General features: G+C 44.2%; 1 protein-coding gene across 6 annotated transcripts in view; it reads right to left on the bottom strand.

Moving 5' to 3' along the window:
- The window catches only part of LOC144767519 (outer dynein arm-docking complex subunit 1-like), a 650,935-nt gene that overhangs the window by 46,087 nt on the left and 584,723 nt on the right, over window positions 1-20,125 (bottom strand). For all 6 annotated transcript variants that reach the window (XM_078650940.1, XM_078650939.1, XM_078650938.1 and 3 more), the window contains one exon: window positions 16,933-17,101. In XM_078650940.1, the coding sequence (XP_078507066.1) occupies window positions 16,933-17,101 (169 nt within the window). The remainder of the gene's footprint in view (window positions 1-16,932; window positions 17,102-20,125) is intronic.

Consider the following 20,125-nt stretch of genomic DNA (forward strand, 5'->3'; position numbering starts at 1 on the left):
CACAAGTCCGCAAACTGCGCCATTTAAGAGCACCAAGAGGCAATGCCACAGTCAAAGATGTGCTAAACTAAAAACAGCATTGCATAAGCTAAAACTGCGGTAACCAAGCATGCTCGGCCGTTTTCAGTGAACAAACTAAAGTGCTTGAGTTGGTACCTTGGGTCATCACACCCTGCTCACCGCCAAACCCGACACGTTGAAAACTAGTAAATATGTTACAATATCAGTTAACTTAATTGGTAATTGTAACATATTGACTAGATACAGACTGCAGCCAAAACAGAAACAAAAATTAACATGCAATCATTGGCTTCCTCTCCGCCGACCATTCATTGGGATAACTGTGACATTTTTCACATGTTAATTCTAATGAATGGTTGGCTAAAAGGAAGCCAGTGATTTCATGTTAATTTTCGTTTCTGTTGTGGCTGCCGTCTATAAACAAGAGCACATCTTCGGGCAGCACTGTCTGTCGTCTTCCTTGGAAGTGATTAATTCTGCCTCCTCTCCCAGGTGGCGAAAGAGCCATTCCAGACGACCAGCTACGTGTAAGTTGGGTAAATTGGAAGGAAATGCTGGCGCATTAATTGGTAACAGCAAATGGCCTGAAATGTGAATGCTTTTTCCACTCCTATTTAGAAGTGCACCTAAATGGCGCTGAAAAAGAACAGTGATTGGTTGTAATGAATGCGTTTAGCAGGGCAGTGGGAAGCTGGGATGGCGTGAGGCGGAATAGGCAAGTGTTACGAGCGAGCCTGCCTGCCTTTGTGCATTAGTGTGCCTGCAGACATGAAACAGTGAAAACACGAGCGCAGCCATCGGGCAACAGGAGGCAGGCAGCAGCAGCTTGTGCACGGGATGGCGCGAGGTGGAATTGCCAAGCGTTACGAGTGAGCCTGCCTGCCTTTGTGCATTAGTGTGCCTGCAGACAGGAAACAGTGAAAACACGAGCCTGGCCATCGGGCAACAGGAGGCGGGCAGCAGCAGCTTCGACACGGGATGGCGTGAGGCCGAATGGGCAAGCGTTACGAGCGAGCCTGCCAGCCTTTGTGCATTAAGTGTGCCTGCAGACAGGGAAGAGTAAAAACACTAGCGCAGCCATCGGGCAACAAGAGGCGGGCCCGCTCCTAAGTAGAGTAGAGTCCAATTACAGACGCAGGCTACAGCGTGAAAAACAGTTGGCAATAATATTAATAATAATAATCCACATTTGTAAAGCGCACAATCACCCGTAAGGGTCTCTAGGCGCTGGGGGCCGTCGGGAAGATTAAGCAAGCTATTGCCCAGAGTCACATGGTGCTGGGCTAACCTGCCGCCGGAGCCGGGGATCGAACCCTGATCACCATATTCCAGCGTCAGTCGCCCTGGCCGCGGCGCCACACCTCCCCCAAGAAGTGCAAACAGAGCGTACTAACACTGTAGTTAAGCGCCGCTGAATTGGGACTACACGGAAGTTAGCAAATGACCAACAGCCAACAGAAAGGGAGATAACAACAACAATACCACAAGTAAGCCAATTGCAAGCAAAAAATCAGAAAACATAAAGTTTAAGCCAACATACAGGTTACTCTAGGTCTCGCTGAGACAGCGCATGCAACGCATTGCTGTCATAGGCGAGACCTAAAAACAGCAGCCGTAGGTACAGAAAGCTCAGCTGCACAGAAACAGCTACCCACATACTGATGGTTTTCCCAGCTTGAAATTACTTCTTGAATAATTTTTCAGTGCTCAGTAGTTCCTGAAACACAATTTGATCTACTCCCATCGGTTTTATAGGTGCCCTTCCTTGCCTGTGTAAAATACATCACTGGATCTATTAAACACATCAAATAAGTGAGATGCAGAGAAGGGGACCATGTGTAAACTAGCTAGATGCATTGGCACAGGTCATTCTTATTTCTGTCCTTGTGGGGAGGAGTCCGAGAATTGTTCTGAGGGCTTAAGCTTGCTTCCTGGAGCCTGTAGGAGTAACGTGGACTTTGGGATTTCAGTAAGTAAGTCACTGGGCACAGGTTGCAATCCTTATTCTTATTGATTAAAACTACTGCTTTATCCTCATAGAATCATATGAGCAAGGCAGTCTTCCAGTTTCACTACGATCACTCTACAATGTTTGTTTGCCAGCCCTTCACTAAACAATTAACCGATAACACATGCGACAGGCTTGACAACCGGTGAACGACAGACACAAAGAAAATCACAGAATCTAGGGGCAACCTGAAGCAATGTCTGGACATTTGAATTAAGTACAGTAATATCCCTAAGAACCCTGAAACATTTCTGGACTCTAACGCTGATGATCTGGTGAGGAGGTTGTACTGCCATCCTGTAAACAGCCTTCCTTTGACACCAGCTGTAGGATCTGGAGAGCACCCCAATGACATGATTCTGATCATGACACGGCTGGGAGGGATTGACTTGTGCAACACACTCCTCTTCGGTTAAGATCAGCCAAATAACTCCATCAAGAGACTGGTTGATGCTCTGATTATATGGGGGCACCTTGCGTGCGGTACACGAGAGGAATGTCACTCCCTTTTTATCTATATCCCTCTTTTCACATTGGCACTGCTGGACACTATAGCACCAAATTCACGTTAGTTTTACCATGTAGGGTGGAATGAGCCAAGAGCATTAGCGGTGGTGAGACATTTCAGCTGAGGGGAGCAGGGGCGGGTTGCAAAATTATGGACGTTTTTACATTTTGAAAGTAAGAAATCGAGGTGGATCATTCTGGCTCTGAAAGCTATCCTAAGTGCCCACTCTAGTAGTGGCAGGGACTTTAATTTGGCTACGGATGTGATGGAGGATAAGTTCCCTTAAGCTTACATAGTCATGACTACACAATCAAAGCAAGTGGGTTTCACAGACACCATGGTGTTGGTCAATGTATGATGGAACTTACAATAAAATGTGAGGCAATCAATTCCACCAACCTGACAGACCACCACCCTCCACATTTTGTGATCACCTCCAGCCAAGCAGTGATCTCTGTGCCTTCAGAGTAACCACTGTCACATCTTTTAAGTAGCCATACACCAAACTTCTATGAATTTCAAAAACAACCCCCCAGACTTTTCCTGGTGTTGTCAGACAGTCAAGAAAAAGCATTAGACCGCCCACTCTACATAGGGCGGGAGATCTGAAGCCCTTATTCTGACAGGCCCTACTCTATCGGCTCATTAGAATAAACATGCAGAAGGCCGAGCCAGTGGGGCACACCTTTCAGAAATGACAGTCCGTCTGAAGTAGAGAGAGCACGCCATGGTTTGGCAGACAGGGTATTCCACCACATTTGTGAGTACCATGTTCGCCAAACTCTAAATCTGGCACTTAGGCAACTTCTTTGTAAAACAGGATACTAAACCAAGGGATAAGAGACATGACAAACCTTACAGGAGAAGGTTCTGATCACTCCGCTCTTTTAGTAATGGAAACCAAAGGAGCAGACAAATGGATGGATGAAAAGTAGATGCTGGAAAAGTACAGGACCCTGACATGTTGGAATGCTTAACATAACCCTCAGAAAACTACTTTTGAGATAGCTTGAAAGGCTCTCTGAGGCTGTGTCTGTCGTGTTGGAAGGGAGGTGGTAGTGCGTTTTTCACTCCCTGCGCATACTGTGATTTTAGTGGGGGGTTGCTTACACACTTGGAGATCAAAGATCATGTGCTATAAAAAGGAGATTAATAGGGTCAAGGCAGAATATTTTTCTAATATGATTCTTATTGCCCCTAACAGCTCCAAAAGTATTTTTAACATCTTGAACAGCCTCACTAGCCCTGAGTGCACAAAAAGCAGACATCCCCTTCCCAGGAACTTTGTAATAATTTGGCCAAATTCTTCCATGAAAAAATTAAAACTATCATTAATGAGTTGGGGGGGGGGGATCGTCAGCAAGTGGCCTCTGGAACTACTGATACCATGGGTCACAGCGATATTGTGGAGCGTGGCACTGATGTTTCTATTACAATCTCAGAAAGCTTGGCTGTTAATTATTTAACTGAGTTTGTGCCTTTGACTGTGGATGATTTCTGTAAGGTAGCATGTGGTATTTCCTCTGGTTCTCATTTGGACCCTGTGCCACATAAAATTTGTAAAGAGTTTGAGGCAGAGCTGTTTCCTACTCTTCGGTCAATCTGCAATCAGTCCCTTGCCAGTGGGGTAGTGCCATCCCATTGGAAACAGGCACTGGTGACTCCTTTGTTAAAAAAGCCTTCTCTTGACCCGGAATGTCCTAAGAATTATAGGCCTATCTCTCTTCTACCTTTTCCGGTCAAAATTACAGAATGAGTGGTCAGTAGGACTCTCTCTAAACATCTGGAGCAACATAAATTGCTGGAGGAGGCTCAGTTTGGTTTTTGGCCTGCTCGTGGTACGGAGACAGCCTTGGTGACCGTGATAGATGAGCTTCGGATGCGGGCAGACAGGGGTCAGTCAGCTGTTCTTATTCTGCCTGACCTGTCTGCCGCCTTCGACTCGGTTAACCATGGGACTCTGTTGAGTAGGCTGAGGGAGGTGGGGGTGATGGGCTGTGCTCTTGAATGGTTCCAGTCTTTTCTCTCAGATAGAAAGCAGGCAGTGTCCCTCCCCCATATCAATCTGCCTTAACTAACATCACACATGGCGTGCCACAGGGCTGGGCAATCAGCCCTATTTTATTTAACATCTACATGAAACCCCTGATTGCGGTCATCAAAGAGCATAATATTAACATCGTAAATTATGCTGATGACACACAGCTTATTCTCTCCTTGGAGAGAGAGCAGTCAACCTCATTGGAAGAGTTCCATTGCTGCTTGCGTGATACGGTCCTGTGGCTGAAGCGAAATTCACTGCAGTTTAATGCAGGCAAGACTGAGGTGCTCTACTGCTCGGCTGATAGGGTTCCTTCTGAGCTGCCCAGTAACTTCTGGCCAAGCAATACGTCAACCGTAGTTAGACCAGTTGATACGGTCCGTAACCTGGGCATAATGTTTAACGATGAGCTGACAATGGAGGCTCAGGTTACTAGAACAGAGGGCAGCTGCCTACCTATTATTAGATCTCTATGGAAAATCTTTCCCCTGCTGCCTCCCCCGGCGCGTGCGCTAGTGGTAAGGAGCACTAGTCTAAGTAGATTAGATTATTGCAATGCCCTTCTGTTAGAGTTTCCTAAATTCCTTTTGGATAGACTTCTTAGGATCCAGTCCTCGGCAGCCAAATTAGCCTTGGGCTGGCCTAGAAGGTCTTCTTCCTCTCGGGCCCTGGCAGAGTTGCATTGGCTCCCACTGGGACAGAGAATTCAGTTTAAGTCCCTCTGCTTAGTGTTTAAAGCCCTGCATGGGCAGGGACCTGTTTCTTTGCAGAGGAAGTTTGAGTGGTACGTTCCAGTTAGAAGCCGTCGTTACTCTTCTGCGAGATTAGTTAAGACTTCGAGGTTCAGGAAAGTTAAAGCGAGTGGTAGAACCTTTGCGGTAGCAGCTGCTAGACTTTGAAATGTACTTCCACTGGAACTGAGACAAGTCAGTGATCTCCTTCTTTCAGGAGGAGACTAAAAACTTGGCTGTTCCCCAAAGTCTAGGTGGCCTTCTGCCTCTCTTCGCATGCTCCTATACTGTACTCTGATTTTGCCAGCGCAAAATAAGCCTGTAGGATTGAAAGTGGTTCTGCGGGAGGCTTGAAAAATAGTGATTAGAGAATAAGCCATGTACAAAGTGTCAGAAAACTAGATCACTAAAGGAAGGATTGATAGCTTTGAACAGAAACTGGATATAAAATATAGACATCATAGTAAGACGAAGCCTTGTGGCGAAAAAGGAAGAATATCGTACCAAGGCTCATAATAAAACCAGGACACATTAATTAAACGACACAAGCAGATTTGTGATGTTGGCAATAAGGTGGGTAAGTTGATTACCTGGCTCAGCAGACAGGACAAGGAAATAAGGTGGATACAAGAGGTGTTAGATAAGTCCAAACACTTGATGGGGCAGCCAACACTGGTGGCTGCCAAAATTGATGGGGGCAGCCACGATTGTTCAAACCACTTAGAGTAGCTCGAGATGAGTTTAGATCAGGTGCCCCCAACATATTATATAACAAGAGCTACCTTTAATCAATTAAAAAAGTCCAGAGCAATTAGTTGCTTTGACAATTGTTGCAGCAGTGACTACAACAGACACATTCAAAATATTGATTAATACAATATCTTGAAGATACGCCTATACGTGTATATATATTTATATAAGTATACATTTACTATACCAAACTCCACATCTATATATCTGGTATATAAACAAATCTTCAAGATAAATAGTTGTGAAAAAACAAGGGCATTACCCGCCTGCACTCAATTCAATTACTTTATTTTGGTTCCTCTGACCAATAAAAAGTACATAGTCTGAATAAAAACATGATCAGATCTTTAGATTAAAAAACAAATCAATACAATATGTATACAATTGGCATAAGATCTTGGTTACTCACTTAAAACTAAAAATACCTCCCTAATAGGACTAAGACCAAGGGCCAGATGTAGGTAAATGCATGTTTGCGATTCCTTAATAGTGATTTTTAGGGAATCGGTATTAAGGAATCGCAAAATGCCATGTAGGTAGGAATTGCAATATTTTTTGCGATTCCTTAATATTCCTTAATTGTGAATCGCAAATTGCGATTCGCAATTAAGGAATACCTTCCCATACATTCCTATGGGCCAAGAAGCCCATAGGAATGAATAGGAATTGATCCCACAATTTGCGAGTCACCAAGAGGCACTCGCAAATTGCGGGCACAATTTCAAGTGTGCCAGGGTTCCAAATGGACACCCTGTTGCACCCCTGAAACGTGCATGTGTGCACTTGTGGCGCACATAAAAGCCCTAAGGGTATAAGTGTTTCACATGGCACTTAAAAAAAAGCAAAAAAGTGCTTTTTTTAAAGGAAATCGCTAATTACTACCAACTTGAAGTTGGTTGTAATTAGCAATTCCTTAAGGCTAAAGTGCACTTTCTTTGTGCTACTTACATTGCATTTAAGGAATCGCAATTTGCGATTTCTAAAATGCAAGAGCAAAATAGGGAATCGCAATTTTGTGATTCCTTATTTTGCTTGTAGGTTTTAACTTACCTACATCGCTCGCTGCCAAATAGCTATCGCAAACAATGAAATTCTGCGAATTTCAGCATTAGCGCTCGTTATTTGGCAACCTACTTCTGTCTCCAAGTGATAAAAACCTCAAGAAAAAAAATTAAAATAGGTTTAAAACGGGTCTGCTATGCCATCTGGAAAGTCGAAGGATTTGCAAAATAAGGTATCAAATGGCGCTAACTGACAAAGAAACACTTAACGTGTATAGTGCAAATACCATTGTGATACATAATGGTTATTTCAGGATCTAATTGACACATATACATCATAAAAGTTCAATAAAATACATATTAAATCAATATCCATCAAAAGCAGCCAGCTAAAAGCATACATCCAATGTAAAAAGTTATATGAGAAACAATTGTGGAAGAGGTGTGGCGCAGCGGCCAGGGTGCCTGATGACTCCGGACCCCTGGGATCACGGTTCGATCCCTGGCGCCAGATGCAGGTTAGCCCAGAACCATGTGAGTCTGGGCAATAGCCCGCTTAATCTTCCCGACGGCCCCCAGGGCTGGGACACCTCTTCCGAGGTAGCTGTGCACTTTAAAAATGCTGGTATTTTATTTCAATTCGCAATATCAGAAAGTCATACTATAAAATCATTGTTTTCCTAGACTGTAAAACTTTACACAAATAAATTGCCACAGAGTAACAGATAGGTAATGATGGTAACATTTGCAGTTACAAAAATCGATTTCTCAATACCTTGAAAAAAATACTAAAAAACAGAGTATGTATAGTGCTCTGAGTAGATATATTGTCACACGGACATTTAGATAAACCTTTGGACCAGTCATTCTGGGATGGAAATGTCACTGAAAGGTGAAAACTGTCCAATCTAAGAGGGTCAGAACAAATTTATGTTGGACGCTTTAAACAAACATTAAGTGGGCCGATAACGATGCAAGTCGGAAACAGGCCCGACCATTGGTCAGAGCCTTTCTAACCGAATCATAATCATCTGGTCGGATTCCTTTACGACCGACACATTATGATGGAGTAGGTCGGAAAGGAATGCGGCAGGTAATTCAGACTGGATTCCAATGGTCTCAAAGATCCCGTCCACCAGTCGGAATTCTTTCAGTAATCCTAAAGGCGGCACTTTCCGCCCGAGGGATTATGATGTCGGGTGGAGACAGCCGTTCTATTCTAGCCTTTCAAAACAGAAATGCTGTTGGACCTCGACTTTAGGGGCTCCCAGCAGGTCCCCCAAGGATGCATGGCTTCCGGTTGTAGGCCGAGGGGGCATCTATGGTGCCCCCCTGTTGACCTCTGCACCCCGTGGCAGTTCAACCTAGCTTTTTCAAACAATGTGAAACACATCTTGTTTAGTTCTTTCCTTGATATGAAATGCAAAGTTTCATGGGATTCAAAGAATTCTGGGGGGCCCGAATCTGAACAAACATGTTTGACATTTTTTAGCCAGGGTAAATAATGGAATGCTGCTAGATCAAGGCAATCCATGACTACCTTACGATTTAAAAGCATGTCTGGACTAATCCACACTTTGTGCCACAAATGAATAGGACACATTCGTGCTGTATCAGCTAAGAACGGCATCTCCAATTCCGAAATGACACACCTGGTACGAACAGCTCTGACAAAAGAGATCTAACAAACTAATTCTCCACAATTTGTAAGGTGGTCAAATAGCAGAATTTCCATAGCTCGCTCCGTATAATGCAGATGATATACAGTTGGACTTATATATAGTCAGTATTTCTTTAACCGGCTAATTGCCAAGTTTGTGTGCAAAGTTAGTCAAGCGGCAATTGATTTTACAAAGTTAAGTTTCCTTGCTTTTATAGCAACCTTCCTTGACTGACTCTGTGAGAACAGACCCCTAGATATGAAAACGAAGGAGTGAAACTAATTTTAGTGTTGTTAACAAAGAGGAAGCGACATCTTAGGGAGCACTTCCCACATTTCATTACAAATGTCTTGCTCAGATTTGTGGTTAAACCCAAGTTCTGCATGAACTCTGAAAAAGGAAATCAAAAGACTTTGTAGGGCCATGGGGGTGTGGACCATAAGTACAGAATCGTCCGCTTAGAGGATGGCTGGGACCGGTCGCTGTCCTATTTGGGGGAGGTCCTTGCATCCTTCAGCCAACATGTCGCCCAAGTTGTTGATATAAAGGTTAAACAAGGAGGAGCCACCGACACACCACTGCCTAACTCCCCTCTCCATGATGAACGATGCCTCTACTCTCAACTAAACCTTTCCTCTCCTTGGCTACTGGGTATGGTGTGGGTCTCACACACTCCCACTCTGTCTCTTGCAGTCCCACATTCTAGTGACTACACTCCGACTAGCAATTATTTTCTGGCTCAGTTTTCATACTCATTGTATGATGGATAGAATGACACTCGCAAAGTGACCATTCGCCAAGTGACTTTGGTAAATGGAGAGTGGAGACAAGTGGTTAGGTTGCAGGTACTGCAGGGTGTCACTGTGTGTGTTTGTGTATAAGCTTGTCACCCTACCATTGGTTTGGTTGGAGGTCGCTCCCAGGATACAAAGGTGTGAAGTGCTGCCTTCAGCAATATGGCCAGACTCTCTGAAGGACATGCTGTGCTGGGTTGCACTTCAGATAAGTACTTTCAGTGTACCAACAAGCTACCAATAGCTCCCGAGCTACCTGTTGCAGAACCCTGGGGTAAATAACAAACACACTTTGATTCAACATCTACGATCGCCTTCTGTGTATCCCTTCTTCTGTAGTAATTAGAAAAGTTCAGACAGTGTAGTTAAAACACAGAATCTATCATAGTAGCCACCAAAGCCAAATTAGTTGCCACATTGCTTGAAAGTAAGTCATAACACTTCAGGAGACTTGCATTTGGCCACAAATTGCTTATCCACAAGGCATATAAACATAAGAATGAATATACCTAATTTCACCCCATCTCTTTATTAAATATCAAGAATAAAGCACTCACAAACATCCTAAGCAATCGTCTTATTTTGGTTATTGAGACACTCCACATCTAATCACTCTGGCTTTCTGCCGAATAAAGCAACAAAGCTAATCTATCACTCCAATGTCATCATTAAGGTCTTTATTTAATCTAGTTCATAACGGGTCATGCCGTAGTCCTATCAATTGAAGCCAACAGGTACTTGGCTTAGTTGAAGGGTCTTTCATGTTTAAAATTCAAGCTCAAATGGCTTTTGGACAAGAATATCTTTCTAGGATAAAATTACTATATAAGAGCCTTTAGTCAGGGCCAAATGAGGTCTCTTACAACCATTTTGAGGCATAAAACAGGGATGCATGTTAATCCCATTATTATTTGCCAGGATGTTAGAGCCATTTGCAAGTCAGAATAGGAGGGATAGGGAGGATAGGGGATTTAGATGGTGTGAAGCAAGTCGGAATAGGAGGGATAGGGAGGATAGGGGATTTAGATGGTGTGAAGTATGGGACGATAGGATGATATCCCTACATGATCCTTGTATGCAGTTTACCGCAACAGACTTCTTTCGATCTTTATGCTGTACAGTAAATTCTCATGCAGTAGGAATTATTGAACAATTCTAGTATTGTTCCCACTGAATGGATGGATACCGACATTGCAGAACTCTGTTATTGCTTTGATACCACAAAGCATGCATTCAGCAAAGGAAGAGCTTTCATTTGTAACAAACTGCGAGTGGGGAGTCTGAGAACTTCATACTAGATCTCACCACCAGTGACTGACTAATTTACTCTTCAATCTCTTTTGCTTGACTCACATGGGGAAACGCCTTGCCTGAATCTGCTGCGGGACGCTCTGGGACTCTGCTGCTCTGTCCGCATTGCTTCTTTGTGGACTCGGACCCGCCGTAGCGCCTTGCCTGAAAGTTTGCTGCCTGGATTGCCTGCACAGGCGAGGGGAGAAAGTCATCAGCCTCAGGTGTGTGTGCTGCAGGGACTCGCTTGTCCAGGAGTCCCTGCGTGACCCGAGTCAGCTGGTCTGCGCACCCTGAGAGCCCCGCCCCCAGGCTGGTAACCGGGATAAGTGCCTTCCCTCCGTGGCACTTGTGGGAAACGCCTTGCCTGAATCTGCTGCGGGACGCTCTGGGACTCTGCTGCTCTGTCCGCATTGCTTCTTTGTGGACTCGGACCCGCCGTAGCGCCTTGCCTGAAAGTTTGCTGCCTGGATTGCCTGCACAGGCGAGGGGAGAAAGTCATCAGCCTCAGGTGTGTGCGCTGCAGGGACTCGCTTGTCCCTGCGTGACCCGAGTCAGCTGGTCTGCGCACCCTGAGAGCCCCGCCCCCAGGCTGTCACATATTCTACATAACTGACCTAACGTACCGCTGCGCGGGACGCCGGGCTAAGCCCGGGCAAAGGGCGGGCCGTCTACGGCCGTCATCGGCAGGAAGAGGCAGGGGCTGGGCCCGACCCCCTGTCCCTTCAGAGACGTTCCTACAAGTAAGATTCTGTTGTCGTCCCTGTGACGTTTGTTAACTGCATTATATACAGACAATGTCCAAAAAGAAACCTGCTGCTCTGCTTGCAAACACCATGGATAACTATGTTGTGCAAACAGTAAAGAAAATAAATGAACAAAGGAGGGAATCACTTGGGCTAAGCCAGTCACCAGATCTGCGCAGGTTAAGCCCTACTTTACCTCTGTCGACTGACGATAGCCCTTTCGTGCTGGTGGAAACCAGGGTTTCAACAAATGCATCACCTATTATTGGGTCTGGTAGCCAGCCATTGAGCACGCCACCATCCCCTGTTATTCAGGATGTAGACTTTGACAATGTTATAGATTCAGACCCAGAAATAGTAATCGGTCCTGTGGAGGACGATTTACCACCGATTGAGCACACACCCCGGCCTGTGCGCACCTGTGTGAAGAATCAGCGGAAACAGGGCGGTTCAAGGCCAAGAGCGAAAAGGAAAAGAACATTATCCCCAGGCTCCTCGAGAGCTCCCCAAAAGGCTGTAGGGGAAGGGACTTTAAGAAACAGAGGGGATGACGAAATGTTTAGTAAACTGCTTGAGGTTTTAGAGGGTAAACTTAATGAAATTGTAAAACCTCTGATCTCTAAAATTGATAAATTGCAGGCTGAAGTAAAAAGACTTGGAGGTGTGCAAACCAAGTTGAAGGAGGAAATAGGCTGTCTTAATATCTTATTAACAACAAGAAATACTACCGAAGGGGTTAACCAAGTTGGAGAAGGGACATCTGGTGTGCTGACTAATCAAGTCCATATGCCGGCCCCAAAAGGTAATCAACACGTAACAACAGCAGAAGGGCGCCCGTTGATAGTACACTTACCACAAGCACAAGTTCACGGTATAGACCCACTGCAGTTTATTGAGGAAGCCTCACCTGTTGTGCTGGTGTTAGCTAATGTTCCCCTTTTGGACGCCGGCACTACCGAGTCATCTAGCTCTCTGACTAGTAAGGCCCTCCACTGGCTCTCAGGTAATATGAGGTTAGCACCTGGAGGGATACAGCAATTGGCACACGATATTAAAGCAGTTAAACGCGTTCCCTGGATTGGGAATCGCCCCAAAAGATTTAAAGGGGATTGTGTGGCGGTGACCTTTGCACACCCTGGAGTACTCCCAAATGTCCTAACGCATATTCTTCCGCCTCAGCGTAGAAGAGGTACGGTGGTTCCCCTAACATTAAAATTCTTTTATGGGGAACAGCAAAATGTAACCCTACCAAAAACGCCAGCATTAGGATGGGACAACAACTTGAATATGCATAACCGTTGGGCTTCTCCCCTAGTACCAAGCCTGCTATTACAAAACAGGTTTGATGCCCTGTCTGGTCTTAATAACTGCGATTGACAAGAGGTCAGACACGAGATTGCCGAAGCATCCGCAGGAGTAGACCTACATCAGTCCCCAAATACTATAGGTAGTATACTGCTTAAGTCTGTGGGTACACCTTGCAATATCTTAGAGGGGGCATCAACATCTTGCCATATTGCTAGTTGGAACATAGCAGGACTAGCTTCTAAATTTGAAGTATTAGGGTGGCTAGAATTGATCAGAACATTTGATATTTTATGTCTGCAAGAGACCTGGTGTCTAAACTTCAAGGGCCTTGATGGTTTTGTAGCATATGAGCTACCAGCAGTGGCAACTACTTCAGGGAGGGCCAAAGGTGGTTTGCTAACTCTGATTTCTGTGAAAATGCGAATTAGGGTGAAGGAGCATATCACCGTGGGCAATAATTCCCAACTGCTGTGGTTAGCTGATGAGGCAGACAAAAACATTCTATTGATTAATATGTATAATAATGTTTTTGATGCTAGCAGACACATGGTTATTTTAGAATTAGACATCGCAATCAAACAATTGATGAAAGCTTCTAATACAGTTTTTGAGTTCATATATGTTGGAGATTTTAATATTTCTGTATGCCCTCTCTCTAACCAAAGGTTGTGTGGCACTTTGAACCGTGTTGGAGAGCCAGCTACACATTTCCCACACAATACATATGGAGAAACTTTGAATTCCTTCCTACTCGCCTATGATATGGAGGTTCTAGAGATTGAGCAGGATGGGAAGTGTGATAGCTTGCCAACTTTTGTGGGGAGGGGGGCGAACACCGTAATTGACTTTATTTGTATGTCTTCCGAACTAGCTCATTTTAGTTCTGATGTCAAGGTTGTAGACTATATGGTTAGTGATCATAACTGTCTTGTTATTGAAACTAGGTTTTGGAAAGTTTGTATTATTCCAGATAGTAGCCCTATCACAAACATTGATGTACATAGGCCGAACGGATTTAGAATAAGGTGGGCTGGGGATAAAGCTGAAGTAACTTCTAATTGCATTGTCTCATGCTGCTCAAATGACATTACATCAATCATTGATGAGAAGTCAAACTTGGAGGCCTGTATTATTCACTTTACTAAAATCAATGTTTTTATTAGTGGTAAGTTTACTAGGGCTGCTGGAAATATTAACAATAAAGCCAGGGGATGGTTCAATAATGCATGTACTGTGGCCCTGAAGACCTTAAAAAAGGCATTATCCACCAAACCTAGAGACAAAACGGTTGTAGCTAAGCTCAGATCTGACTATAATTTAGCTCTTAAGCAAAGGAAAGCTGAACTACGAGAGGAAGCTTGGGAGAGATTCGATCTAGCGGCTGTTTCGAAAAATTGTACTCTTTTTTGGACAGTTGTAAACAGCCCTTTTTTAAAAGATGATAAATTCCCCGTGTTAACCTCAAACGTAGGTAAGGAGTCATGGGTACAGCACTTCTCCGGCATTTTTAATTCCAATATGGTAATGTTGACGACAAGTTGCTCTTGGCCAGTACTTAGCCTAGATATCACCTTACAGGAGGTTCTAAGTAGTATCAGGGCTAGTAAGGGCGGAAAGGCCCAGGGACCCGATGGTGTTCCAGTTGATGTGTATAAATCCGCACCTGAGACTTGGGGGCCAGTACTAGTCAAAGTTTTTAATGCTGCTGTTCGCTATACTATCCCGTGTACCTGGTCTGAATCAATAATAGTCCCCATTCACAAGAAAGGGGACCGAGGAAACGTTAAAAACTACCGGCCAATTTCATTGCTGGATTCGTCCGTCAAGATTATGAGCCGTGTACTCCTCGTCCGATTAGAAGAATGGGCAGAGTCCAATCAGATAATGACAGACTGCCAATATGGGTTCAGGAAAGGAAGAGGTTGCATTGAACAATGTTTAAACCTGGAACTCCTGATAGGGAAATATACCCGAGCAAAAAATGGTTCACTCTACCTCTGTTTCGCTGATCTGAGCAGCGCTTTTGACTTGGTTGATCATGCCATACTATGGACTACCTTGCTAGAAATGGGAGCACCTAGGGAAATTATTTATTTTCTGGCCCGTTTGTACGAGAGGCTTAGCTCGAGTGTTCGGTACGGGCTCTCGGGCGAATGTACAGACAAATTCAGGGTCAGGAGAGGTATCAGACAAGGGTGTGTTTTGGCACCCCTGCTTTTCACTCTGTTTATTAATGAAGTAGACTCGATCCTTAAGAAGGCACCAGCGAACGCCCCTAGAGTAAACACAAGTACCATCCCCGTGTTACTCTATGCGGACGACGCTGTGTTGCTTTCTAGGACTCCTCGGGGTCTACAGCTTTTGATGGACAACTTTGTGGCCTTTATTGAAAGAAGAAAGTTGGTCATTAACAAGAGCAAGACATATGTGATGGAGTGTGGAGCTAGAAATGTCAAAACTAAAAAACCCTATAGGTTTCTTATTGATGGTCAGGTGGTGCAGTGTGTGGAAAATTTCTGCTACCTGGGGGTTACCTTCTCTAAAAATGGTCGCTGGGATGTCGAGCATAAGGTGGTGCGCGACAAAATGATTAGGAGCGCCAATGGAATATTTGCTTTTGCAAGCAAATTAGGTAGTAGAAGGCCCAAAGAAATGCTTAAGATCTTTGAAGCTAGGTGTCTTTCGGCTGCTCTCTATGGAGCAGGGATATGGGGGGTATCCAGGGTAGAACCTTTACAGGTAGAAGAGAATAAATTTCTGAAAAAATTATTGTGTCTCCCGACATCCACTGCGAATAATTTGGTCCATAAAGAACTAGGACTAAATCATCTAAATGACCTACTACTGTTGAGACCTCTGACACTTTGGCGTTCGGTCTGGATGAAAGACGAAACCTCATTTAATAGGGTTATCATTGAGGATTGTTTACGTCTAGACTATTTTCTCAAAATCCCATGGATTAAATACACAATTGAATCTTTCTCTAATGTGTTTGGGTTAAACGTTACATTAGATCATTGTTCTGCTTCGGATCTTTCTAAAGACAGTCTGAAATCAATCTTCTTAAATCACTGTGCTGAAAGACGAGCCACGGATGATCTCAAACTTTCCACCTGTATACGTTACAACCAATTGAACGAATTTGTGGGCCTACACCCTTACCTCTTCCAGGTAACTAAAGGGCAACATCGGTTTGTTCTTACCAGGATGAGGATGGGTACGGTCCACCTATTGGTTGCATTCCCTGAGATTAAGATGCGCCCTACAGGTCCATGTCGGTGCGATAACATTTCAGAACAAAGCACAGAGCACTTTTTACTTATATGTAACCTGTATAGTGAATATCGTAAATTCTTTTTAAAACCTTTATTTATTAAATTTGGAGCAAGAACCATCAAAGCGGCAATGAAATTACTTTTTAATTTGCATCACCCTGACATCTGTTTTTATACGGCTAGTTATTTACTCAAGGCAATTAGTTCTAGGAAAAGCATGAATTTTTAAATAATTTTTAAAATAATTTATCCACTGGAAACTTTTTTAAAGTGCGTTATTTGATTTGTTATATGTATCATACTGTATTTTTTGCGGATTGCGATTGTAAAGTGTATTTTCCTTTAACATGTATTATATGTATGTACTTTTATGGGCATGATTTACATGTCTCCGAATAAAGTTTTGACTTTGACTCACATTACCCAGACAGTTTGCCAGCATCTGAAGAGAAGGTAATATTCCCTCCATGGAGCACTACCGAATACCTGGTTGCTTACAGCGATCACTGGCAAGAGATGCATCCTACTAAACATCTGCTTTTAGCATTTTACTACTGGACTGCAGAAATTTAACTAAATATAAAAGAAAAAGCTTTTAGCAGATGAATTAGCAAGTTGTATCTTCATTCAAATTTAAGGATCAGCCCCTTAGGGTACCTTGTTTGTACCTTTTAAGTGCTTTACCTTTCAGTTGTATTGCTGTTAGAATAGGATGTCATATATGAGAAATGTATGTTCTCTAAGGAAGGGATAACTGCGTTTGCTTAGCTACCAAACATAAGCAAGATACGTGCTCACCTGTTTTCAGTTGGTCTAGAATTTTCATGACGCCTTTCAGCTGGTCCTCATAACTGTTGGCTTGTTTTATCGCCGCTTCTTGTTTGTACTCAATCTCCTTCAGGATCATTCTGTGCTCCTGGTCCAGACGTACTCCCTGGGCTTTGAAACCATCAATTTCTTTTTTAATCTGGTGAGCAAATGAGAAAGCAAGCCATGTCCTTAAAGGGATGAGTAGAAGAGGAAGAAGGGCTGTACAATTCAATAAAGTCTTCATTATACAATAGAACCCTCTCTCCCAGACATGTGAAGTGATGCCAGTCTAAAAGCACAAAACTCTATCGAAGTTGGATAATATGAGTTTGGAGATAAATAGCACACAAAGCCATCATGATTTTTGTTCAATCAAGAATTATACACTGTACAAAAGGTATGTAATTAGGGCAATCTCTTTCTTAAGAGGTACCTTGGGAGCTTGTAAATATGTTAGCAAAAGGGTAGTTCCTTGGTAGGCAAGCATTGGAGATTTCAGCTCTTCTCATCAATCAGTAAAATATTGTCTGTAATGAGATCCGTGTTTTGCCCTGTCTCGTGTCTTGTATGCTTATCTTCTTTCTGGGGTGGTACACGGAATTTAGTGAGTAATGCATTGTTTTGGAATGTTTGTATTTGATTGTTAAGGATTCAATACCACTTGTTGTGATACTGCTTTGCTGCTACTGTGGATCCTTTGGAAGATGAATTGAATTTTAACTATACTTGTTCCCCATCCTCATTTCACTGGTCATAAGGAACTCACTGCACACACACCTGGATCCAAGTCCTTTAGCATTCCTCCTTAAATCTGGCTCTTTGTCTCAGATCTCGCTGCTTACCTCTCCCCACAATATTCTGTGTTGACTTTGGCGGTCCTGCAGGTCAGACCTTCTGGGTGCATATGCTTCATGATCTTCAGGATTTATCCAGATCCCCCATATCATTAAAATGCAGTTCAGCATTAACCATATCAACATCTCCAATGTGCACATCCCAAAAAATTGCTTGGTCAGGGATGTTCAAACAAGCTGTGAAGGCGCATGTCACTGTAGTGTGATTGCTGAAGTCAGGATTGTGAACAGAGCACAAGATTTGTATCTACTGTTACAGGTTAGGATGAACACACCTGTAAACACTGTCTCCAGGACCTAATGTAAATGTAAATGTAAATGTATTTCGATTTATATAGCGCACAATTCACCCAGGGGTCTCAAGGCGCTTGCTTAGGGAACCCGTCCTGGTATTCCCCTGTGAGAGATACCCCGGCAGGGTATTCACAAGGTGAAAGCCAGGCATCCCGCCGCGAGGGGCCGTAGTGGAGATTAAGCAAGCTATTGCCCAGAGTCGCAGAGTGTGACCCCGTGAGTCGAGTAGGCACCGGAGCGAGAATTGTCGAGTCCGTGGAATTTTTGAGCCCGAGACCCGCCGAGGTGGGGAATCAAACCCTGGTCCACGGCTGATCTCAGATTCCGGGTCTGCTGCCTCTAACCACTGAGCCACACCTCTCCTTCTCCTCTAAGTATTAGGCAGTGTAATATAATACCACTCCTTACCACTGTCGATTTCTCTGGGACTCTCGACTCAGAAAATATCGGGTTTACCCCATAATTTCGAACCCAAAGATACCAGACACAGAACTCTGCGATGAGCTGTGGGCAGACGCTGTGAATAACCCATGCTCTTGTCTTAGCTTTAGTGGAGCAGAAAATACTCTCCCCTCACCCAAGTTGACCTCGAACACACAACCAGCCCACCAAAACCACAGGGCACTAAACAACGCCTGCACACGTTTACCACTTGCTCTAAGCAGACACTAAGGGGGTGATTACGGGTTTGGCAGTCCTCAGCACCAGTGGTCCAACCGCCCTATTTTGAGTGTGGCGGTCGGACCACCGCAGGCCTGCTGCAACCGCAGGGAACCGCCATACCCCGGAGGTGTTGCAGGGGTGTGAGGCAGTAATATGCTGGCTGTGCCATTGCAGCACTGCCAAGAATATTACGAGTTTCCTCACTGCCAGCCTTTTTATGGCAGTGAGCACACCATGAAAAGGCTGACGGTGGAAAAACTAAGGGGGTTCTACAGGCCCCCTTGGTGCCTCAGGCCATTGGGAATGCATGCCAGGATGGCACATGTTGTGCCCCCCTGCATCCATGCACCCCCTTACCTGCATGGCATGGACTGCAAAGTCCATGCCGTGCAGGAATGGGCTTTGGCGTTCCCATTGCGGTGCCTTTTTCAAAGGCACGGCCATTTAACCAACAAAGGGCCACCGCAAGACAACAAGAAAACTCGTGATCTGGCGGGCAGGACTTTGGCGCTGGTGGGAGCGGGGCAGCGGCGGGGCGGTCCCGCTCCCACACCGCCAAAGTCATAATCAGTCCCTAAATGTTTGTGCATTTAGACACATTATTTTCCCTGGAAATGGGGAAAACACACAGAATTGGGCCCAGGTTTCAAAAGTCTTTTTGTTATTTTCCATTCTGGGGGGAATAACTCTCCATCCTTGGCAATAGGTGCGGGGATACCAAATGAAAGAAGTGATTCTGTCCATCTGTGTGCCTGTACTATATTAGGGTCCAAATGTGCAGCAGCGCCACGTAGGATAGCCATAGTCTCTATGGCTTGATACTTCATTGGGTATCTTGCACGGGTGCACACCCATACTTCGTACACTGTCGGAAGTATATGGTGTATTTTCTAGGCAGACAGATCCCTGAATACTCTGCAGTGTTTGTACACTCTACTTTATACACACCAGAAGCGTAAACTTCTAGGTTGCATACACTGTTAGGAATCTCAGTTTAATGATTTGCACTTAACGATTTACATCTATTTTGCTATTCGTACAGCCACCAGGGGGACCCAGGAAATAAAAGGAAGTATCAGTTTATGTCTTACAATACATATTTGCGTTGGTAAAGATAGGTTTTGATTTTGAACACAGTGGTCATATATATGCTGAATATATATTTAGAATAATAAGGGCAGAGTATCCTCGTGCACCTGCCACAATCCAAGAGGGGCGATGAGTTACTAGGTGATTCTAAAGAAGCAATGGCAAGACTGGAAATACAATTGGTTGTCCACGAAAGGCTTGGAGTGCACGGACGAATGTTATTCACCAGAGAGTACGGAAATTATATTAGTTATGGTCATGTATCATTCCTAGCAGCAGAA

This window comes from Lissotriton helveticus, chromosome 7 (genome assembly GCF_964261635.1).
Source record: "Lissotriton helveticus chromosome 7, aLisHel1.1, whole genome shotgun sequence".
Classification (NCBI taxonomy): domain Eukaryota; kingdom Metazoa; phylum Chordata; class Amphibia; order Caudata; family Salamandridae; genus Lissotriton; species Lissotriton helveticus.